The sequence below is a fragment of the Dipteris shenzhenensis genome, chromosome 12 (genome assembly GCF_047967505.1).
Source record: "Dipteris shenzhenensis isolate YYH24624 ecotype China chromosome 12, Dip_SZ_1.0, whole genome shotgun sequence".
Taxonomy (NCBI): Eukaryota; Viridiplantae; Streptophyta; class Polypodiopsida; order Gleicheniales; family Dipteridaceae; genus Dipteris; species Dipteris shenzhenensis.
This window is the reverse complement of record NC_141607.1, coordinates 36,824,942-36,849,734: the sequence shown is the minus strand read 5'-3', so window position 1 is coordinate 36,849,734 and position 24,793 is coordinate 36,824,942. Positions and strand designations below refer to the sequence as shown.

The window sequence follows — 24,793 nt, the reverse complement described above, 5'->3', positions numbered from 1 at the left end:
TATTAACCTAAGCTAAATCCCCTAATCTAAATTAAGCTAACCTAATTAACCTCCAACTACCCCATCACTTCCCCTACGCCTCGCCTTCCCCAAGCCCTCTCTGAATCGCTCTTAGGTTATTAACCCTTTCTTTTCACCCCTCTCATTTCTCCCAACAAATTAATGGATTTTTTTCTCTCATAGCCCCCCTATTATCTATGTGCACAATGCATCGTATATTGTTGTAAGCTTGAAAAGATTGGTCAACCCCTAAGTTCTAGTTCTTAAAGTAAATTAACATGTCAACTTTGTGACTACATATAGATCTTGCAGTCTACCCACGTAAACTAGATGCCAAGAGGTTCACTCATTTGCCACCAGTCAAGCAATACAATGGCTTAAGAGAGTTCTATGTTAGAAGCTGGCCAAAATGGTAAGCTTCATGAAAAACTAAGGCAAAGCACAAATGAGGAGTTCAAAGAGGCTACCCTCACTTCTCAACTTGTTCTTTCCCAAAGCTGCCACCGCCGAATCAGATATCATAAAGGACAACTTGGTTTGTATGGGTCGACGAAGGACATGGACCATGGCGTGAAAATCCATAGTATCGAATGATGAATCCAACAATTCCTTGGGACTGGTATGGAGCATTGTGGTGTGTGAATAGGCTTGGTCTGCTTTGACTATCAATGGCCATAGCCCTTTGTTGTTTAGAGCCTTCAGCCAAAAAAGACCCTTTTCCTGAGAACACTCTCAAATTCCTTGATCCTCAACATCTCAAGCAGTTGCATCTTGGTTTGCCATGTGGGAAAACCCTCCCCCTTGAACTTCTCTACGAGCAAAGAACTAGAAGACATAAAGTCATGATGGCAAAGACCTTGATGAAGGCAGACAGCAAGCTGAAATGGAGGACCAGCAAAGGAATGGGCTGGTCTTGGGACGATATAGGTGCACCAAATGCCTAGAAATGCAGAACTGAGTGAACCCAAGTGAAATAACAGCAAGTAGCTACCCTGAAGTGCAAGAATGAGCCAAATTCCAATAGAAGAGTGCTTTTAGGGGTGAGGACTGCTCAAGGTGCTGTAGCAGAACTGAAAGACTCCGAAATCTTCAAAACGGTTGAACAGGTTCCTCCAAAATGCAAAGCAGCTCCCTAAACAGCTCCAGGATGATATGACAGGAGACTGCTTAAAAAAAGTCTGTTCTGAATGAATTAGAGGCTAGGAGCAGCCCCGAAATTGGCTCTGTTGAAGGCGGTTCTGGAGCAGCAACTCCAAAACAGTTTGAAAATGCAAGAGCAGCTCCAAAAGGCCTCTATAAGTGACAAAAATGTGCAGTCAATGCCCCACTGGTGGTTGCAAACCCTAAAAACGGGGATAAACCAGCTCCAAGAAGGCTCAAAAATCCACACATGCAGGCATCTCTTGGAAGGCATGTCGACCAGCAGGCTGTGGAGAGGCTAAATGGGTAGAAATGAACACAAGAAGCTGCAAAACAGAGACGAAATGAGGGCGGCAAAGACGGCGGCTGTGCAGAAACCCTAAACGGGTAGAAGGCAGCTGAAAAGAGATGGAAATGAGGCTGAACTGAGGCGGAAATGAGCAGAGTTGAGGCAGCTGCAGGAAGGAAGAGGCTAAGCAAAATTAGGGTTAGGGTTAGGGTCAGGAATAGGTCACAGATAACGTGGCAGGGCATTATGGCACGTTAACCTGCTTTGATACCATGTTAGAAACATGGTCTGTGAGAGAGAGAGAGAGAGAGAGAGAGAGATAGGCTAGGGAGTGAAGAATTGATACACAAATGTAGAAACCATAAAGGTTTTCATTCATTCATCAAGTATATCATGACAAGTGAAGTACAAGCCTTATATAGGCTACACACTCGCACACTTGCACCAAGTGCATATGGGATAAGTCCCATACTGACACGTGGCACTCACACATGAACTAGTACTAGATCTCCTAGTACAACACATCACACATCACATCTCCCACACACTCTTTGGCTATGATATCTCCAACACCACTTTGTATTGTCTTGCATGTAGCCCTTCTTTTTGCTTTGCAGGCTTAACTATGCTGACTGGCGTATTGCTCTGAATAGCAACGTTTTATTCACATAAACTTGCAGACCATTTCAGCACAGTCCTGGAGTGTCATCTGGCAAATGAAGAGGTAAATTTATGGTAAAGAACAACAAAAAGCAATGAGTTTTCAAGAAAGTGAAGCTGGGTTAGCCAAATGTGTGAGTCAAACATACGTTTGGCACAGCTGATAGCTGCACAGATAACAAAAGAGTGCCGGTGCATGTGGTTTGGCATCATTTCAGACTGTACAAAATCATTTCATGATCTTCCACACTGTGCAATGTTCGACTGAGTGCACAATAAATGCCACAGTTAGCAGCGGTCGCAAATGTGTATAAACATGAACAAAATCTGGACATAAGCAGAGATTCAATCCTTAATTTGATATGCCTCACAGCATTTTACACCTTCAATTCATCTTGCTTCTATGACTTTATGTCACAACGCTGGAAGTTACAGACTCAAAAGTCTATGAAAAACTACAGGACTACGTCTAGTTGCCAGTATGACTTGGGATAAGAGGGGATAAAATGGAGTGCCACTTTGTCAGAGATAAAAATCCATTCACACATTTGACAGTTTAAATTGTTGTCCAAATGTGTTTATCAACAACCATTAGACCTGTATTTCCGGCATTTTCAACAGGCCAACTATGATTTCACCTCAACAAATTAGCATTACCTGTGTGTCATACAAGTCTATTGTAGTTGTAGCGAGACCACAAAGATGACTTACTTGTGGATGGAGAAGAGGCTGCTGAGGCACAGTTGGATTCTTTGATAGATCTCTCAGTACACCCTGAGAAAATCATCAGTTTTTTAGAAACCTGTTTAAAATGTCACATTCTACTTTCACTATATTCATGTCATGGAGTCCAAGCCAATTTAAACATTCTAACAAGTCCAAACCTAGCTCTTCCTGTGAAGGAAAATCTAGCCATTCTGACAAGCCATGACAGCAAAAGGTTGATTCAGCACATTTTGACCTTCTATACTTTCCGGCAAACAAAAAAAACAAAGATGCACCAATAAAACAACAACAAAGATGTGCCAGAGCCTCCAGAAAACGCAATAGCAACAAAAGACAAGAATGTACCTTATTAGCCCACATCAATCCACACGCATTGCAAAGCGTCCTAGGCCCATGTGGACCGCGCCGCATCATCGGAGTAGAACGCTCTCCAATTCCACAATGTAAGCATCTGCAAAACTTTGTGCTTTTGAGGACCCCTCATCTTGAAAAGCAAGCCTATATTAACTACATCAAGACAACAAAACACAATCAGTTTCATAGCACCCTGAAAGAAAGAATTGCTCTTTTTTTTCCTCACACCTTTTTAGGGGGCACAGGGCTGATGAGCTGGCTTGCAAAGAAACTAATCTTTCAGACTACCTCCCATTTGCTTCGGTATGCTTTTGGTTGACAAGAATCATGTGGATTAACTAGTTTATATTAACAAGACCACAACTAAAAGTCACAAAAACTGATGGACTCTTGGATGACACCACAGTAATTATATAAGTATAGATATGAGTTCAGGCTAATAATGGGTCAAGATCACAGAGGGTGTAAGCATAAGACAGCGTGCCATACAAACGGGGGTTCTGCAGGTTTGAGACTGATTAGTGCACCAGCCACTTTTCAAGCATCGCTGAACAACATCCACTGGCCTCATCTTTTTAGTCTAGACATAGATAATTGATCTATCATGTTACGCTCTAGCCGAGGTAGCATGACCTCGGAAGAATCAATCGACATTTCCCTTAAAGGATCTCGGTTTGTAATATATCTGTTTGCGCTTCATGTAAATGATCGGGAGGGAATTAATGTCAAGGTCCTAGGTGAGGGTTGATAGCACTAGACTAGGTGGATCTAAGGCTAAGGGCCTAATGCAAGAAATGTGCCTAGGGGCAAAGGAAATTAAAGTAGCCCAAGAGAGGGGTGAAAAGATGCATTAGTAAGGCCCTATAATGATGACATGTGGCATCTAGATCCATCTAGGGAGATGGGGCTTGTTGGAGCTAGTGAGAGAAGGAGAAGTGGGCTTTTACGTGAATATGGATTTTGATTCTCTGTGAGCTCTCACGCTTCAGCAAGGTTGGCTGGGTGAAAAAATATTGGTGCTACTCCTGTGATCTGCCTGTAGTTAGAATAGAAGAGTTTAACATTTGGTATCAGAGCCCAGGCTAGGAAGTTGCGTGTGAAGGAGGGGCAGGTACGGGACTGTTCGTGGGTTTGACGGAGGGGCTTGATCGGCGCTGGCCTACGCAAACAGCGTCGAATTGGAAGACCTGCGAAGGAGTGAGGGGATCTGGTAATCAGACGATACGTGATCGACGAATCTTGGAGCGGACAGCAGGTTGGAGCGCAGGCGTGACGATGAACGACGTATTTGTTCGGTGGTCCTCCCGCGTTGGCTAGCAGGAGCTTGCGGTGTGTTAGGTGACTGTTCGTAAGATTTGCTCGTGACCTCCACGCGACGGGCTGATCGACGAATTACGAGGTGTTGCTGCCCGTGGTCTACGACGGAATGAAGGCTTAACAGGGGCTCGTGTTACAGGTGGTCTTTGATGAGATTCGTAGATGGGCGACGCGCAGGCAAGATTATGGAGGATCTGGGAGCCTGTGAAAATATGTTTCGTCACATCTCCCGCTCTCTGGCTACGTGACTGGCTGGTCCGTAATAGAATTCGACTTGTTTCCCAACGGACTCACAATCATAGCCTTCTAAGGCCACGCAGACAGCTTGTAGGCTGAGACAAATTCCAAACAGAGAGCTACGCCTTGGCAGAGGAAAAAAAAAGAAGAGCACATCATTTGTTTGTGGAGCTGAGGCGTGTATACCGTCTATTTCATTTGATATCACAGGGGTATCAAATCGAGAGGCAGGAGCGAGCAAGACCAAGGAGCATCAATTTTTGCTTCATTATAAAATTTCAGTTTTTAGTGTGCAGCTTATTATTCTGTACAGCAGAGTTTGCAGTTTACTATGCCTGTGTGTTTCAGTCAGAGTTAGTTTGCAGGAATTTCCCTAGTATAGGGAAAAGCGGGATTTGGATATATGCCTGTGTCAAATGCCTGGTTAGTGTGAAGCTGGGATTGCAGGTATTCCCTAGTATAGGGAATTGTGTCAGAGTGCCAGTACCCTGAATTTTGTTAGTCTGTAAATACAGTGTTCTAGCGGTGCTTTTAAAAAGAAACAAAACAAAACACCCATTGACCTAAATGGAAGCAGAAGAAGGGGCTTCCAGAAGGGACCCTGGTGAGTCAGGAGTCCGGCTGACCCAGCAGGTGTCGCGCCCAGTAGCTCACACCTTATCTGGCAGGATTGCATTACTTGAGGATGCCTTGCAGCAGTTATTAGCGCAACAGTTACAAGCCAATGCAAGGCAGTCTGAACTTAGAAGAGTGATACACAGTATGTCTGCCAGACCTTCTCGAGATGAGAAGGGAAAGGCTCCAATGGAACCGGAGTCTAGTGTCCATACGGTCGAGCCTAGAAAGGCTGAAGTACCTAATATTGCCAATTACAAGCCGGAAAAGTATTCTGGTCGGATGAATGACCGTAGTTCTGATGTCATTGAGACCTGGTTACACAAATGGGACGAGGCGTTCACAGCAAAAAGATGGTATAGCATCCACTACCTGGGAGGGGTTTAAAAGAGAATTCAGGAAACACTTCTTACCTCCTGACGAAGCATCCCGAGCTTGGGATCAGTATAGAAACCTTCATCAGAGAAATTTGTCAGTGGCTGAATACACTGATAAGTTTCGAGAGAGCGTAATGAAGGTTGATGCACTCCTACCTCAATCAATCCAAGTGAAAGATTTCATATTTGACTTGAATGATCGGATTAAAATGGAAGTTCGGGCTAAGTATGCGAACATGTTGTATGATGCAATAGCCATAGCCCTGAACTATGAAGATGCCAAAGGCAGCAGGCCAAGTGGGTTTGCACAGGTCGGAACCCAATATGAGTACCAGAAGAAATCTAGGTTTAAAAAGAAATGGATTAGTAAAGGGAGTGGTTCTCAGCCGAGTGGTCAAGCCAAGCAGGCGAAACCAACTGAAACTCCTAGATCAAGTACCACCATTGGAGTGAAGAGGAAAGTAACACCCATGGCAGCCCGGGCTTGGTCCAAGTCTCCCTTAAACCCAGAGCAAAGAGAAAAAGCGAGGAGAGAAGGCTTGTGTTTTGGATGCCTTCAGCCTCATCAGTGGAAGGATTGTCCACGGAATAAGGATCGTCGGATGGCTGAGATGGTAATCTCAGAATGCGACGTGGGATTGGAGGGAAGTCCCAGAGCGGAAGAGATGCAAATTCAGCTAGCAGGATCTTCTCAGAGGTCAGTACCTTATTTGTTATGTGTGTCTGTTGCTAAGCTAGTAACGAGTGCACCTGATAACATCCTATCTAAGCCCGCAGCAACGGGGTATACAGCCTTTAATGATACCGAATTAATTAAAATGAAAGGACAAGTGGCCAATCATGATGTCATTGTGTTGTTTGACTCAGCGTCAACGCACAATGTAATTAACTCCAAGCTCGTGAAGAGGCTGAAGTTAAAGACTAACCCATCTGACTATGCGTATACAGTCAGGATGGCAGATGGAAGTTCAACTGAAGTATGGGACCAAAGGGTTACCCAGTTGGAGCTTCGTATTCAGGACTATGCTGAGAAGCTTGATTTTGAAATGACTAAGCTTGCTCATGCAGATATAGCCCTAGAAAGAATCCAGCCATTGATTGGAAAAAGCACGTATATCAATTCAAGATGAATGATGTGCTTTATGTCTTACGAGGTGAAAAAGATATACCTCAGGAACCGTTGGTTTCCGTGATGGAAATCCGAAAAGCTCAAGAAGAGTTTTTATTCCTTTATACAGCATCAGTAGAGCCGGTTGATGATTCTTCAGCTAGCACTGATGTTGCGCAAAGTGGTGAGATGGCCAAGCTGGCTAATCTAATAGCAGAGGAGTTCTCTGAATGTTTTAGGAATGAGTTACCTTATGGGTTACCTCCAGGGCGGAATGTTCAGCATAAGATTGAACTGATCCCGGGGGCAGAACATGTAAATAGACCTCCCTATAGAATGAGTTTTACTGAAGAGGCGGAGGTGCGTAGACAACTGGAAGAATACCTCAAGTTGGGGCAGATTCAACCAAGTTTCTCACCTTTTGCTTCGCCAGTGATATTAAAGAAGAAAAAGGATGATACGTTTCGCCTCTGTATAGATTACAGAGCATTGAATAATATCATTGTTAAGCACAGGTATCCGATGGCTCGGATTGATGATTTGCTAGATGCATTACATGGAGCCGTGATCTTCAGCAAGATAGATCTTAAGTGTGGCTACCATCAGATCCGGATTAGAGCCGAGGATGTGCATAAAACCACTTCCAGAAGCAAGTTTGGTCATTATGAGTTTTTTGTAATGCCCTTCGGACTTACCAATGCTCCAGCTACATTCGTCATGCTTATGAACGATTTACTACGTCCGTATATCGGAAAGTTTTTAGTACATTTTATTGACAATATTTTAGTGTTCAGTAAAAGTATTACTGAGCATCGTGAACACTTAAAAATAGTGTTCAATACTTTGAGGAAAGCCAGTCTTTATGTAAATAAAAAGAAAACTATACTGTGTATGGTTAGGCTTGAATATTTAGGATTCATAATTACTCCATAGGGGGTAGAAATGGATCCAAAGAAAGTGGCTGCAATACTGACTTGGCCAATCCCTCAGAGTCTGACCGCGTTGCGATCATTCTTGGGATTTATCCAATTTTATAGAAGGCATATCAAAGGATATTCCGAAATAGTATCGCCATTGACTGATCTGACCTCAGATAAAGTACCTTTTATATGGGGACAGAATCAACAAGAAAGTTTTAACACCATAAAACAAGCTGTGGTCACAGGACCGGTGTTAAAAATAGTTGATCCCCAAAAACCGTTGTTCCTGGAAACCGATGCAAGTGGCATTGCGGTTTGAGCAGTTCTCCTTCAAGAGGGAAGGCCAGTAGCCTTTGAAAGCAAGAAGCTTTCTCCCTCTCAAAGGAATTGGCCAACTCATGAATTGGAGTTGTATGCTGTTATCCATGCTTTGAAAACATGGAGGCATTATTTGTATGGTTCAGAGTTTTATGTGGATGTGGATCATGATACTCTGAAACATTTTTATAAACAGCCTGACTTGAGGGGCCGCCAAGCTAGGTGGGCAAAGCTCATGCAGGAGTTTAATTTGACGATTCGGTACCGATGCCCCACCCTCCTGGTAACCACTAGTGGTTCAAGGTGCTCAAGTTGTAAGGACCCCATATGAGGAGAAATAATAAGGTTGATGATGCGTTGTCTCACATTATGCACAATATGAGTTTTACGGTATTAGAGAGTGCTCTAATGACCGAGATTAGAGAAACTCAAAAGGTGGACGAGTTTGTCCAGAGCTTATGGCCTAAAGCTCATGTGTTTAGACCCAGGGAAGAAAAGGATGACCTGGCATCCAAAAAAGGCCAAACATATGCAAGATATACCATAAGGGATGGTATGCTGAAAAGAAATGGCAAGGTAGTAGTACCTAGTCAGAATGATCTCAGGCAGAGAGTCATTCGACAATGCCATGATAGCCCATGTGCGGGACATCCAGGAGTCGAGAAAACATATGATCTCGTGAAGCGAGATTTCTTTTGGCCAAAGATGAAAAAGCATATTCATGAATATGTGACACGGTGTTTTTCGTGTCAGGTAAGCAAGGCCGAGCGGGTGAAGCCACCCGGACTTTTACAGCCCTTGGAAATACCACCGAGTAAGTGGGAGAGTGTTTCCATGGACTTTATTGTAGGGCTGCCTACAACACAAGGAAGGTATGATTCTATCCTTGTGGTGGTTGATCGTCTTACCAAGATGGCTCACTTCATTACGACTAGAGAGTCTGTTAGTGCCTCGCAAGTGGCGGATTTGTTTATTAGACATATATTTCGTCTGCATGGATTGCCTAGATCCATAGTGTCAAACCAAGATGTCAGATTTACCGGTCATTTTTGGACAGCGGTATTTGAGACACTAAGGACTGAGTTAGGAATGAGTAGTGGGGATCATCCTGAAATGGATGGTCAGATGGAGAGAGTCAACCAAACTTTAGAGAATATGCTGAGGGCATATGTGTCATTGAGGCAACATACGTGGGACCAGTGGTTACCATGGTTAGTAGGGACCCAAGAGAAGAGGCCATGAGCTCATGGATGATGTCAGCAACAGTACGGAACAGTACAGAGCTGAGGCACACACGTGTGGGCAGATCAGGGAGCCAAGAAATAGCGCAGCATAGTGGGGGTCTATGGGCAGGTATACAGCCTGCAGCAGGGTCTCCAGCAGCAGCAAAGGGGAGCCTAGCAGCAGCCCAAAAAGGGCCTGGCTAGGGCCCTTATATAGGGCTGGTTGGGCTGAGCCAACCAGGCCGGTTGGGCCAGCCAACCAGGTCTGTCCAGTCGGCCCATTTAGGGCTGGCTGGTCGGTCCATTTGAAAGGGCCTTGAAGGCCTATAAAAGGAGAGGCACTTGCCTCATTTCATAATCCAGCAAGTCAGCAAACATAGGAGCAGCAGAAGCAGCAGAAGCCTGATCTTTGGGCCTACATCCAGGAGACAAAGCAGGGCCAGAGTTGCTGCAGCCTGAGCTCACTTGGGGCTGAAGCCTAGGCTGCCTACTAGGACAGCAAGGTGCTGAGATCTTTGGACAGAAAGTCTACTTACACTCGAGGTGGAGCACGTGGGCTCGAGTCTAGAGATAGCCAGCAGATAGGAGAAGGACCTTGTGGTAAGATCAGAGGACCACACCATTGGTGGGACTCTGGATCTATCTCTTTTGTATTGTGTCCATACTTTCAAACGGAAATATATATTTTGGTGGTTTCTCTATCTGGCTGGTTCATTGTCTATTGATGAGTCTGCACACCTATTGTATGCACATTAAGTAAAGAAGTTTGTGATTCCACACCCACACCACACTGTGTGAGCTCCTAGGCATTACTATGAGTCTTCCGCTGTCTGTACCCTCTGTTGGGTCATTTCTAACAGTATGACACTTAAGTTGCATAAGGAGGCCTAGCAACACATTACGCAGATTGAGGTGCTTATGCTGCCTAGGATGATCAGATGCAAGCCATCTATAACTCTATTCCATCTTGATGTGCTTTGCAAATTGCAAAGCGTCTGACTTTTCTACAATGGAACTTCAAACTTCTGGTTGTCAAAGAAATAGAGCTGAGTTCCTTAGCGAGTAGGATTTACATCTTCAGTGCAACAGACAGGCCAAGGTTGAGAGAGGCTCATAAAAACCATGTAAGGTCCCAAAGTTGACCTTAAGGTTGCCTTGAGTTTGATCACACACGACATTCTACTCACGATGGTACACATAGAAGCATAAACAACTTAAGCATACGCGTGAGAGTTGAAGACAACAAACTGCCCCAACCCCCCCCCCCCCCCCCCCCCCGTGCAGATGAAGTGCTCCTTACAATCAACTATTTCACTACCCTTACCATCAGTGATGAGGATGAAATACACCTTGTGCTGCACTGTCATCATGCTGTGCAAGACCGACTGAGTTAGACTAGCTAAGAGGCCATTACTTGAGTTCTGACCTTTAACTACGTTGAAATCAGAGCAAACAGGTTATGTGCCTGAACATCTTAAGATAGAGTAGGTCACTACTGAATTAACATCAAGAAAAAGCAGAATTAGGCAAATAAGACACAGAATAATACAACAATGCTTTTAGTTTTTCAGTTTGCATGGACTACCTACTACATTGGAGGGTAAATAGAAGCCATAACACAAAAAACATGCTACAGGACGCTACCAGCCCACTTCCAAGCCATGGTAGGCACTCACGTGACATCCTGCTGAGCACTGTTAGCACCAGAGTGGTTACTCCAGGGTTGAGTATTCTCCCAATTCGAGATAGCTGACCTCTCCTCCGTTCCAGCTTTAGAAGGAGCGAATTGTCCTTTGTTCCTTTGCATTCTAGACAGGCCCATAAAGTTAAGTATCTTGCTGATAATTGCAATTGGCAACTTGATAAAAGAAACCACAGGCATGCTTGTCTATAATTAATTCATATAAGAAAAATTCCTGGGATTAGCACAGAAAAAATACAGTGGTACCCCTTGGGAGAAAAGATTATCAGTGGACAATCATAACAGTAAACAGGACTTTAAAATGATCATGGACGAAGTAATTCCAACCTCACAGCATCATTGTATCAATGAACAGAGAAAAAATTTGCACGAGGAAAAAAAAAAGATCTGCTATTGGCTAACAAAGAAGAACTTCTACATGCTAACGAGGAAAAACTGAGTAAAATACTAAAGGCTAATATCTACAAAGGTCAAAGATGAGAGCCTGCAATGAATATATACAAGCAGAAAACCTTGATTTATTCCCAAGCTCATTATTCTCACACATACAAGCTTAGCCGCATATAATGAGCAGTCCACAACACTCAAAGACAAAAGCAGAAAAGGTTTCTTTAAGTGTTTCAAAACAAATATACTTCACATTACAATTCCATCCTAAAATGTGTTGCCAAAACTCAAGTCTTGCTTTTTCCACACTCAAAAAAATCTTATGGCTCCCTATTCCTTAAAGCTTCCCGTAAAGTAGATAGAAGTACATAGCATGACTCTCGAATCTTTATGTCTCCCAAGCTCAAGTACAAAGTCACAATCCTTGAATAAGCTCATTTCTACATTCTACACAGTTTTTACAAACAGATACAGCATACTGATATATACACAAAGCAAAGCAAACAGAGCAATTCAACCTCATGATGTCTCCCACAAGGTTTAAAACTGTAAACTTTGATACACATAGCAGCAACTAGCTAGTGTGTAGTCTCTGCTACAAAGTCCAATTTGTGATAGGGCTCCCATGCCCCCTTGCCTGTGGGTGTTTTGGAGACCTTGCTGTAACCAGGAGCTTCCATGGCTTCATGCTTGGTGTGAAGCCTCACATAAGAAGTCGAAAGTCAAAGACCACCGGAATCCACTCCTCCTTTCCTAAGGCAACAAACATGAAACCACAGAACGGAAGGGTGAGGCTGTACCATCCTTTTCAAGGCTGGAGAAAGATCACCATGACCTCCAGTGTACATGGATGATTTTGCAGCTTTTGCATCTAGTCCTAGGGGCGTATCCACCAACTGTGATAGGTTATTGCCTATATGTAGACTGGGAATCCACACTTTGGGGATTAGAGGGAGTCGAAGTGGATCTAGATTTGTGAAAAACCGATGGAGATGAAGATGAAGACTGAGACAAATGGGGAAAGGCTGATTAGGACTCCACACTTTGGGCTGCACACCTAGGATTGGAGGGAAATGAAGTGGATCTAGATCTGTGAAACAACCATGGGATGGAGATGAAGATGAAACCTGAGAGGAATGAGGGAGGGAGCTGATACTGTAGAATGGAGTGCGAGGCCCCTATTTATAGGCCTGGGCTCCCCTGCTGTGGACAGACAGACTGAGGGGTCAGTCGCCTGTTTACAGAATAGTCCTCAGTCTGTAAACAATAGACTGGCTGTTCCTTAGTGTGTATACAGCAAACCAGATGTTCATCAGTCTGTAAACAACAGCCTTGCTGTTCCTCAGTTTGTAAACAACAGACTGCTGTTGCTGCGCTGCCTACAAACAGACCCCACCGCTCTTGTCTGTGCATTTCAAGGTGGACCTGTTGCTGCCTTTGCAGTCCCACATGGACGGCCTACGCTGCTGTCCTTACAGTCCCACATGGACTGCCTGTGTGGTACCCGTATGTAGAATTTCTGTGCTGCTCTGCTAATGCTGTATGGACCCTAGGTAGCTTTAGGTAGCCAGGGGGATAGATGCCCATGACAGCTAGCAACAATTTTTCTATTTGTATATTGTGTGCAATCCTGTATCCACATAAGTGCTATTTCATATATAATCATCATATCTAACTTGTGTAGGCCAATGAACCTCCTGAGTATACCTCACCAAATCATGCCAGTACCTGAGCGCAACTTCTTTTCGCACTGTATAGCGAATCTTTTTATCAAAGTTACGTTCCTTGCGCTTTTCTCGAAACCTTGTCAAGGATGCTAGCCTTTGAGGCATGTTCATTCGTTGTGGAAGATCTGACAACGCCTGCACAAATAAACTGGAGGTATGTAATAACTTTAAATGAAGAACTGGAAAGAGGATTGCAAGTGCTCCTTAATCTCATACGAAATTCTGACCTTCAGCTGATGATTGCCTTGCATTGATGCACCTGGCATGCCGAGTGGGACCTCACGACCTCCTAGAAGCAGTAGCACAGCTTGCACCTACATCAGCCTCGATATTTAGGGACTCTGTGTAGGTTCCACAAAAAGAAAAAGTTTGATCTAGTGCAAAAATAAGCTCACTCTCAATCACCGAATCCCCTTTCTTACTTGACCAGACACTATGCTAGGAGTCGCCCTGCATAGCAGGATGCCTACCACCTGGACAATCTCAGCGGGTCTCTCCCCTTGACTGTCAGTAGAGACTCATAACAGCAAAAAATACTTAAAATTTCCTCGGTCCGAAACATTTTTCTAAGATTAAACTAACAACAAGACAATCCATAACTATAGTTCAATCATAGGGAAAAGAAGAGTTCCAACTTGTTTGTAGCATAATGCTTCAAACCTCTAAGTGGGGGGGGAGCTTCAAGGACAGCCCCCATGGCTAATCAGCCGTGATCAGCTAAGCTGCTTGAGAGAGAGATCCTATCAACCATGAAGGTCAAGGCTATGCATCTGTCATACATAGCATCAAAAACCCAACATCAACGAGTTAATGTTGCCACAGGTCACATCTATAAAGGTATGAGTTTACATTGCAAATCATGCTAGGGCCATTGGGCATGATAGCACAGAAGTAAAAAGTAATCAATTGGCCTTAATTGTTGTCATACACTTTTCTAATGTTTCAGGAATCAGAACACACAGATTCAAGTTTCAAAGGGGTTGTCTAGAAAGTATCATCAGTAAAAAGGCCAGCAACTCAGTAATGAAGCCACTTTTGTATCATATAACCACTTTGTATAACATAGAGCAACATATGACTCATGATAATGCCCAGCTAATTTCCAATGCCATATTGCTTGTTGAAACAGTAGCTGTAATACGAAGAAAGAATAATTGCTAACGTAAAGAGAATACTGCTATCTAGAATGAAAATGGAAATTCAAAATACCTCTTGGATTGGGAGGGAGTGTAAGCTGTACACTCAACAAGCACTAGCAGGGCTGCTAGGCAGCCACAAGCCTTAGACTGGGAAACAAGTAAAGAATTGAACAATGAATTTCATGAAGTAATGGATCTTGGCTGAAACACACAGATCCCAACATGTAAGCCACCACAGTAACCTTTCTTAGGATTTTATATGTCCACAGAATTTATGTGCCAGCTTGGAAAGGTCTTACCCTTCAGCAGAGCATATCTATGCTTATGTAGCCTGAGATACACCATCTCATGTTCTTGAAATTCAAAGTGTCGCTTCTTTTTGGATTAATATAGACATCATTATAGCTTGAAACTTGCCATGTCCCAGCTGCAGAATGGCACCATCCATTCCAACTCTTCCACAAGGCATTGATTTGTAAGATGCCTATCAATAACTGTGGATGGCAACTTCAATCAGAATTGAAGTGTGACAAAATTCCGCAGATATAGACAACTTCTCCATGACTTCTGAGTGTCCAAACAGAAATGGCCAAGTGTAATAAAGACCAAAATTAGGCAAGTTAGGGTCAGCAGCAGCTTCAGCCTCCACATTAGGGCATCAGCTTCAGCTTCCTCGTCACATCTACATCATCCTTGGAAGCGGCAGTACCACGACAATCTTTGAATGTCACAGCCCAGCACTGGATTTTATAGCATCAGTATCACCATCATCATTGTTAGGATCGGGGGCAGCCCCTCTTAGCCCTACTCACTACGTTCCACCACAGTACGCCTCTTTTCTGTCACCCTTACCCTCAGCCAGCCACCCCTCCCCTCTTCAGTCGCTGTCACCGCACCCACATTCCAGATGTCCCCTCACCACTGTCAGCCCCCGTTTCCTGTGTCTCTACCCCCCATTGTTCAGCCCCCATTCACACCATATCCATATCCATCGCTTCATGGCCACACGATTCCATCGGATTCTTGGGAACATCTTCTTCTCGTACTGCCTTCGTACACAAGAAGCGGAATAGGACCATCTCACTCATAACTTGAGCCAGGAGATATCACAACTCCGTAAGAAGGTGGCAGCCATAGTGACAGCCCCAAGCAGTGGGCTAGCAGTTGAGGCAGTAGGCACAGATAGCTACCATACAATCAGCCATTGCAGAGACTTCCAGATGGGTGGACATTGCGAAACAGGAACCTGCGAAGGCCACCGTCTCAATGACCATTTTGGAGCAGCAGTAGAGAGCCGGCAAGGCTCTCAATGTCAAGGTACAAGGCATTCCCTGCACAGCTAGCACTCCCATGGATGATGCATCCTACTTCACGACTTCCACCTTGGGAGTCCAGGAGCACGGGATCGACGGGGCCTGGCGCATAGGACGAGACCCTAACCAAGAGCAGCCTTTCATCATTTGCGTCAAGGACACCCAGGCCCGCCGCCTTGCGGCACTACGTAGACAATCAGCCTTGCGTGCCCACACAAAGATCTACTTGGATGAGGACCTTGCACCATATGCCCTCTTACAACGGTAGTGGCATGCCACCGGTAGTCCAAGAGGGGCTCTTGATAGGGCATCTGGTGGCTTACCTAAATAGGGGGTCGGAGTAGTGAGAGACAGAGTACAGAGACCTTGACTTGTAGTGTTTGGAACTGTAATGATACCTTATGGTCAGACCCAGGGATTTTCTGGGAATCTTACATAGATCGAGACATAGCTTTTTATATAGAGACACATCGGAGTCCAGAACGCCCTTTGCTAGTAGTCAATGGATACACATGGGAGACAGCATACCAGGACGAAACCCGAGAGATAGGAGTTCAAGGATCGGGACGAATGGCAATACTATATAGATCATCCCTGATCGGGGCGATCTCCATCAAGAGACGAGATACACACGCCAAGTTCCTATGGGCTCGGATCTGACTGCCTCCCCGAGAGGACCTCTTCATTGCAATCTGCTACTTTCCTCCAGGGACCTCACATTTTTCCTAGGACCTATGTGAGAAGGCTGGGACCTCACCATATGTAGCCCTCTATCCGGACATCATGAATTTCTCGAGCCACGGGTAAGTTCTCCTTGTAGGGGACATCAATGCAAGGACAAGTACACGCCAAGTATCACTTCTGGATTAATCGTGATGATTCTATCTTATTAATGTTAGCACTTGGCCCTGATATGGCCTTGTAAGTTAGTCTTAGGACTCAATCAACCCTTAGGTTGACTTCATTGGTCAACCATATGGTTGACTTCGGGGCCATATAGCCCACCCCTTTGTACTTTCTCATTATCCATTTGCAAGTATTGACGTTTCCTTCTGCTGGCTGCATCTGTTCAGATCAATCACTGAGCGTTGTCACTCTACATTTGGAGCATCTCCATCTTTGAGGTAGCCATTCCCACGCTGTTTCACATTGCCATCCTTGTACACTGCGTGCACTCCATGCTGCTGCCAATTTGTCCATACAACCTGTGTCACTTTTGGAAACCAGTCATACAGTTGTCATTCAGCTCTCAACTTTGTTCAATTGTACGAGAAACGGCACGATTGGCAGATCTTCTGTACAAACTGTTCGTACAAGTCCCAAAGCAAGTCTTCCGTAAAATTGTCCATACGATTGGCAACTTCCGTGAAATTTGTCCGTACAGTTTAGTGAAAGCACCCGTACAACATACGTTCTGCGATAGCAATCTGCGTTAGAACCATCCGTCCATCATTTGGGACGTTTGGCACTCTTGAATCTGAACCAAATTTAAGGCTTTTGAGTATTTTGACAAAAGTTGCAGTATTTTTCCTTGTTGGCTCATTTTCATTCCAAATCTGGGGCTTTTGAGTGCTTTGAAGTCAGATTGCCCATTTGCAGAACTTTTTGGGGCTTTTCCTCAATCTGCCCTTTTTTTGTTGCAATTTGCCCTTTAAAAATTGGGGCTTTTCCCATTGGACTTCAGTTTTATAAAGGACAAGGATTTTGGCAGATTTGTAGGCACTTTTCCACTGAGTTTGAGGAAGATTGCAGGATATTTTCAGATTTGTAGGCTATTTTGTCACATTTGCCTAGATAGCACTCACATTTGGGTCCTTTAATCTAACATTGGGGGTTTCTCAGTGACATTGGCAAGAAATTGCAGCCTTAATTTGGGCCTTTTTTCACATTTTCCCTCTTGCTGACATATTTGTTCTCTCTGAATTTGGGGCTTTCGCCAGATTTGCTGTCAATTGCAGTGACCTTTGCTTGGTACAGCTCAATTTGGGATATTCTTGCATTCCTCTCCGTTTCCATTGCTTAGCCATGGCCTTGTAGGCTAGTCTTAGGACTTAGTCAACCCTTAGCTTGACTTCGAGGTCATATAGGCCACCCCTTTGTACTTTCTCATTATCCATTTGCAAGTATCCACGTTTGCTTCAGCTTGTTGTTTGCCCCCTTACATTCCTCCCCATTTCCATCGCTTCCCGCACCCAACAATTACCAGATGTCGATATAGATGGGATGTCTCAAGTCTCCCCATGCAGACGGGCCCCAATCACATCTTATGGGCATGCAATACTAGACATGGACAGGATACATGATCTTATCATCTATAATGGCCTAGATCGCTGGCCCTCTTCAGGCGAGTTCACTTGTTTCCCACATGGGGGGACTCTAGCATAGTTGACTACCTCATGGGATCTCTTGCCTTCACTTCACATATCACTGACTTCTCTATATCACTACCACTCCCAAGAGCAAACCACACCTATATGTATATCCACCCCACTACCTACATCACACACTACAACACCACTCACACAAACTACTTAACATGACATACACTTTGATCACAAACTAAGACCCGAGTACTCCGCACGCCTCTCCCATCTACTCTAAAGACATTGACTGCATACTGCTCTTAGAGGTCAAGCCACCCTGATCACACGCTCTCTCCATGAGGCCACCCTACCTACTTTCTCACACACCATTCATTCCACATGCCCCCCACCTCTCAGTTCAATACCCTGTGCCATGTGCACGCTAGGCACAAGCATGCAAATAATGGGTTCGAATGCTATACATGAGAACATGGGTCAGGAGGATCACTTTTTGCTTTTTGCTTTTTTTGGCACTTGTGTGCTTTCCTTTGTAGTACTTTTCCCTAAGGCTATATAGGGAGTGCCACGGCAATAATTGCACACACCAGTCAATGAAGGAGCAGAGCAAGGAGTTCTCACCCCCCCCCCCCTACATAGGGGGCGGGGTCTATGAGACTCAGGATACCAATACCCTATCTTATACCATCTGGAATTGCAATGGTACCTTATGGTCAGAGCTAGAGAACTTCTCGAAGTCCTACATAGACATAGTCTTCTACATAGAACACACTAGAGTCCAGAGCACCCACTACCAGTGGTTAGCAGAGGCAGCATACAAAGACAAGTGAGAGATACAAGGTTAGGAGGGGTAGCGGTACTTTAAAGATCATCCCTTATCGGGGCGATCTCAGGTGAGAGAAGGGACACACATTCCAGATTCCTCTAGATTGGGATCCGATGCACCGTCACTTAGGACCTTTTCATCGCAGTATGCTATTTTCCACCTGAGAAATCCCACTTTGTTAGAGTATGTAAGAAGGCCGAGATGTCAACATGTGCACTTCTCGAGCCGCAGACAAGTCCTCGCTGGAGACTTCAACACAAGGACAGACGCATGTCAGGTACTGCTTCTAGATTTCCAAGACAATGCTATCTTGCTACAAGAATATTGACCTAGGTGATACTGGTATGATGTGAGTCTCCGCTGACAAGTAGGTCCCAATCACATCATATGGGCATGCACTGTTGGATATGGATAGAATGCACAATCTTATCGTTTACAATGGGCTCAGTCGATGGCCCTCTTCAAGTGGTTCACCTGTTTTCCATTTTATTTTATTTATTTATTTATTTTAATTTTTTTCCCAGCGTAGTTGACTATGTCATGGGATCCCCAACCTTCACATCTCTATATCACTAACTTCTCTGTTCGACCACCTCTCGTGATCGACTACACATCAATAATAAGTATCATTATCATCATTAGGTCATCAAGGTGGATTAGACAATGGAAGCATGAAGTCGGCAATAGAGTGTTGTCGGCTTCTCACGGGCGTGGTCCTGTGTCATCTCTTGGTCATAGCTCTGCGCCTAACAAGGGCTACAGTGACCCTTGTCGGTTGAGCCCCGACTCTGAATAGAGAGGGGATATCCCCAAGTATAATCTGTGCATAAAACCTCTATCTAAGCTATCGTGTCGTCGGCTCTGGATCCCAATAATGTCGGGGCCTCGTAGTATGGGGGTCCACATGCTCTGGTTAGAAGAACACCATGATCGAGCTCTAAGAAGAGTCTACCAAGGAGGAGGTCTAGTCCTATCTCCATGATCGAAGTAAACGCTAGCGGTGCCTGACTGCCTCATGGATGAAAGCCGCCAAGCATCTCTATTCTGTATAGGAGAGAAATCGGGACAACACCCCAGAACTGTATCTGAAGAGGCAATAGAAGCATCCTCGGATCTCATAGTATACTGGGCACCTGAAAATGAAATGCCCCTCCGACTCGACCTCCTATATGTCACATAATGTGCATATGCCCTTCTCCCGGGTTAGAGCCTCTGCCCTACCACTCTCAATGCGCAGTCTATGTGAAGAGACCCAAAACTACCCAATAGAGATCCTTAGTTAGTAAGGTAAGTGGATCTGCATATATCCTGGTGGGTCAATGAAACCCTCCTCTATGATATGTAAACAATGATCCCTGTAAAAGCTAAGCTTCACTGGAAGCCCGCTCGGTCCCAACTAGGTCCGGAATGTGTGTAGCTGTCACAGATGACCTGTTTGACCTCATGTGACAGGAGAGGAGAAAACGGCGTGTCAATGCTATACTGGAAGGGAGGGAGTCTATCCATGTGGAGCCCCAGTCGCTCAACCATCTCTCTGTGCGTGCATACTAGCATCTCTGGTCACCTGCTGCTGCTGATAGTGGCATAGAAGAGGGTAGGAGAGTAGAGAGGCTAGAGTAGGAGGATGGAGAGGGTTAGGAGTGGAGAGACTAGAGTAGGAGAGTGGAGAGGGATCACGAGTGGTCGGCGAGTTAGAAATCCAGAGCCAGAGACACGACACAATGGACAGAAGGCGGACACACAAATCACGCTTGGGGACATCCCATCCATGTTCAAAACCGGAGCATGACCAACAGGTGTCACCATGGCCCTTGTCAAATGCAAAGCCATCGCTACGAGGCCACAACGGGCCCACTATGATATCCCACTCTCCTTTTGGGCCTCTAATGTATCTAACCAAACTTGACGTTGGATCTGATTTGATATGATGATGAGGAGAAGGAGGAGGATGTTATGACTATGTAGCACTTCACATTTAGCATGGGTGATGATGCTTATTTAGTAGCTCCACCCTTTCAGCTCATTGAATTAGGTTTCTCACAGTCTCATAGACCCATCGGTCTTCCAAAGACTTTAATAAACTCTCTCTCTCTCTCTCTCTCTCTCTCTCTCTCTCCCCCTCCGGACTGATCCAGGTTTAGGACCAGGTCTATGTCGGTCTCTATCTAATGGAGATGCGACGGCACAGAGAGCCTTCTACTGAGACAGATCAGACAGTCTGAGCTGATAGTGCTAGCTGAGATAGAGACAGATGAAGCACAGCGACATGTCACAGATTTCTATGCATTTGAGTCAGACCCAAGATTTGAGTTAGCCCTAGGATACAGTGGAGTTGAGGAGGAGGAGATAGACCATTGGGAGGCGACGACACAAAGCAATGGAGCCAGCGGCACAGGGACTGACCAAACCATGCACTATAGAGGTCCATCCTATCTCAGCCTTTCTCCAAGGGGAGCAACAAAGCCGAGGGGTTACTCTCGACATGGCACACCGGATACAGAGATCACGGGGACCATGGCCCCCACCACAGCATGAGACGACAGACAGATGCAGCCTCGAGATATCCTCGCATCTCATCGGAGAGCCACCACGGCACCGGGCTATGCCAGTTCTGAGTTTTGAACTTTTGAGTACTAGGTTTGAGTTATAAATTTTCTTGAGTTTTTAGGTTTTCTAGTATCGCACTCTGCAAGGGCCTTAGCGAGCCCTTTGCATCAGCCCGCAATGCTTGTATGAGTCTCTCACTTGATTGTACTTTTGTCTCATAGGCCCACAAGACCCCTCTCTCTCTCTCTCTCTCTCTCTCTCTCTTGCGTGAGCACATACATAGGCAGACAGACCAATATTGTAAATTTTTAGCAATTCACCTAGGAAGTAGGGTGAAAACTCAGACATGGTGAGAGGCTACAACAAGAAGAAAACGCAATACTTACCCACTCACAAAGACTGCAGACTTCTTGCTTAACATGCTCGTTGACAGAAATTTCAAGGAAAGAGACATAGGAGAACTAAGCTGATCAAACAAATGTAATGCTATGAGTAAGAAACTCAGCATAAACCAGCAGCCACAACAAGGATGAAAATCTAATGAGCAGCTTATTGCATCTAAAAGAGCAAATAGTTTATTGAGAGCCACACTTGTGCCAAACTTAACTACGTCTTTTTCATCACAAGACTCATGGAGAGCTTTTTCCATGAATAGCCCAACAAACATGCTACCAACCTACTCACATCCTGACCACTTTGGTATTCAAGCATGCACAAACCAGCATGTTTAGTGGGAAAACTCAGCCAGCATTAGGCCAACACTGTCTAGATGCTGTTTTCTGCAAGCATAGATGGGTACAAATGGTAGGCAGTATGTATCAATGTAATGTCAAACACTTTCTAAGTAATTATTGTCTATTAGAAACTTCTTGATCTGACAAACATCAGTTGCACTCAATGAATTTGATCCTGCAGGCTACATTTCATAATAAGTCCTCAAACACAAATCAGTCCACATGATCATAAGGCATCAAATTTTACATTTTTAGGGAAAATCCTTTCGAGAGGGGAAGCCTTTAAACGTGCAACCATGCTACACTCCTCACTCTACTGGACAAAAAGGGTGTCAAATTACCTTCTCTGGTGGGACGGTATCAAAAACGTAGACCTCTCCTTGATATGACAGAGTTAGTTGATCGGTCCCTTGGGCTCGCGCTGCCAAGCTGGATTGTGGGTCCCCGTGATGACCTCCATCTGAATGCATCTCTGCCTCCTCCAACCCCTCTTCATCACCAGCCTCATCTTCGGGCTCATCTCCCAACCCATTCTCCTCATTGCGGTGCATTGCAAGTCGGTGTGCATTAGGATGAACATAGCGCAGTTGCATATGCCCATGATCTCCTGTGTGCCCTTGTGTCTCAGTCTGGGCATCCGCTTCCATGTGGGTGTGCATGTGTATGTCATGTACATGAGCATGCTGATTATTACTTATGTGTGCGTGAGGCATACCATGTGAGCGACCATGACTGTGAGCATAAAGCGATGGATGACTATGGAGCACTTGTGTTTCAGGTACATGGTCTGTGTCAGACATTTTATTCTATAGGCTGTCATGTACCTGAATCTTCAATTGACCAATCTGGACGTAGAGGACTTCAAAGAAAAGAGCTTTCCAAGCATGACGCAGACGTGTGGCAATTGTTCACCTGACTGTACACATATCAAACGTCATCCAACAAAATGGTCCAAGGTCCCAAACAAATAATCTGCTAATTCTTGCTGTTGGGTCCTGTCATAACACAAACGATCAAGCTCTTAATCCCTCCGTTTTCCCTCCAGTCAAAAAAGCAAAAAGCAAACAGTGTGGGGAAATTATACTTAACAGTACATGCACAACGTTAAACAGCTTTTAAAGCAGAAAGTGGGGAGCTGAGCAATTTCCAACCCATGCAACAAGATAAAGAGGATACATTTAGTCTGCTATGCAAATACTATAACTGGTAGCTTCAAACATGCAGCATGCTTCTGGTCACCATCCACAGTACTTCAAGCAACACCGGCTCACACTTTCATGCACATCGTTATATGTTGATCTTAATTTAGAAGAAAAGCGGACATAGTAAGCATCTAAGAGAGTCAGCCCTCACATTAACAAGCCCTTCACATGGGCGGTTTTTGGTGGAATTGTGGTGGATCTCATACTTTACTGCCTGAGCTTCTAAAACCTTCTCCAATGTTTGTGCCACATTCATGTTCATGAATTGAAAGCACATAAAAATTCTAGGTGACTGCATACGTCATATAGAGATGTGATGAACACAAAGTTCCAGGTGACTGCATACGTCACAGAGCACCAATTCCATCCAACATAGCAAAGCGTTTTATTTGCTCCGTAAATCAGTACAATTAATTAGGGTGGCTGAACTCTCTAAATAATTGCTGAGAGCGACTGAACCTAAGGTCTACAACGTCGTCCTTTCCATCGGTGAATCCGGTTAACTACCAAATCCATATGCATATCAGAGTGACACTAGCTGTTGCAAAGCTCATACGACACACGTCCACGATCGCTTTTAGATGGGTTGTTCAATCACGAGTGGAACATACAGGATTCGGTTGTGACTTCTGTTGTGAGGATTACAAAGTCCAAGTGTAGAATAACTTAAAACTCCTTCCTCAAGACAAGAAAGAGCCTCCTCAGTAGCAATGCTAAAGGAGGAAGAGTACTACAAGGCAGTGTAAAGGCAAGTAAAGCCCAGATCAAGCGGACTCTTCCATTTTGAAAGCAATTCCAGCTTGGGTGGCAAAAGGGCATGTGGTCCCAATCTACAAGCTCTGATCGAGAGCAATTGGCACCTGTTGGGCCTTAAAGAGTTGGAAACAAATGCAATTTGATGCGCACGGTCGTACGAAAACGAGGGGAGAAGGCAGAAGGCAGAGCAATTAGGAGAGGCAATTGGGATAAAAAGAGGAAGGAGAGGAGAAGAAAGAAAAGGAGAGGGGAGAGGAAAAAGTACCTGGAGGAAATGGAGGAAGACCGAGGAGCAAGATGGAGATGGAGATGGAGATGAAGATGGAGATGGCGATGGCAAAACGGACAAATGGTGAAGACGAAGGGTAATGGAAGAGAGCAGAGAGAAGAGCGACAAGGCATTGGCTCTAGAGAGAGATTATATATTTTTTCCCCTTTCCATTTTTTATTTTTTGTTTTTTTTCCCCATTATTTTTTAAACGTGATCCAGCCACTCCCTCGACTCAGAATTTGTATGCCCCTCATAGTTGGACATGTGTGTGTGTTGTGAGGAGCGCGAGGAGGGGGGCGCGGGGAGAAACAAGAAAAACAAGCGCGGCTTGCTAGGTTGAATTCATGCAATCATATAGGGTGCACTTGATGGGATCAAACAAGACTTTCATATAGGGTGCACTTAATGGGATCAAACATATTTTCATAGAGGGTGGAGTTAATGGGATCAAACAAGGGTCTTGTAAAGTGGGGAGAGAGAGAGAGAGAGAGAAAGAGAGATTAAAAGTAATCGTTAAAAAGGAGTCCATGCACCACTAAGATTGAGGTCATTATAAAGCTATATTATTTTGATTTCTACATTAA

At 44.6% G+C, this 24,793-nt stretch overlaps 1 protein-coding gene across 1 annotated transcript in view; it reads right to left on the bottom strand.

Annotated features, from left to right (window-relative positions):
* Positions 1-24,312, bottom strand: part of LOC147896166 (GATA transcription factor 28-like) — a 45,864-nt gene extending 21,552 nt beyond the window's left edge. Inside the window, exons 1-7 of the mRNA XM_087382504.1 lie at positions 24,204-24,312; positions 22,322-22,975; positions 13,328-13,414; positions 13,102-13,235; positions 10,961-11,092; positions 3,161-3,266; positions 2,801-2,863 (exon numbers count right to left, since the gene is read on the bottom strand). Coding sequence (XP_087238630.1) covers positions 2,801-2,863; positions 3,161-3,266; positions 10,961-11,092; positions 13,102-13,235; positions 13,328-13,414; positions 22,322-22,780 — 981 coding nt within the window. The 5' untranslated portion in view covers positions 22,781-22,975; positions 24,204-24,312. The remainder of the gene's footprint in view (positions 1-2,800; positions 2,864-3,160; positions 3,267-10,960; positions 11,093-13,101; positions 13,236-13,327; positions 13,415-22,321; positions 22,976-24,203) is intronic.
* Between the last annotated feature and the right edge of the window lie 481 nt (positions 24,313-24,793).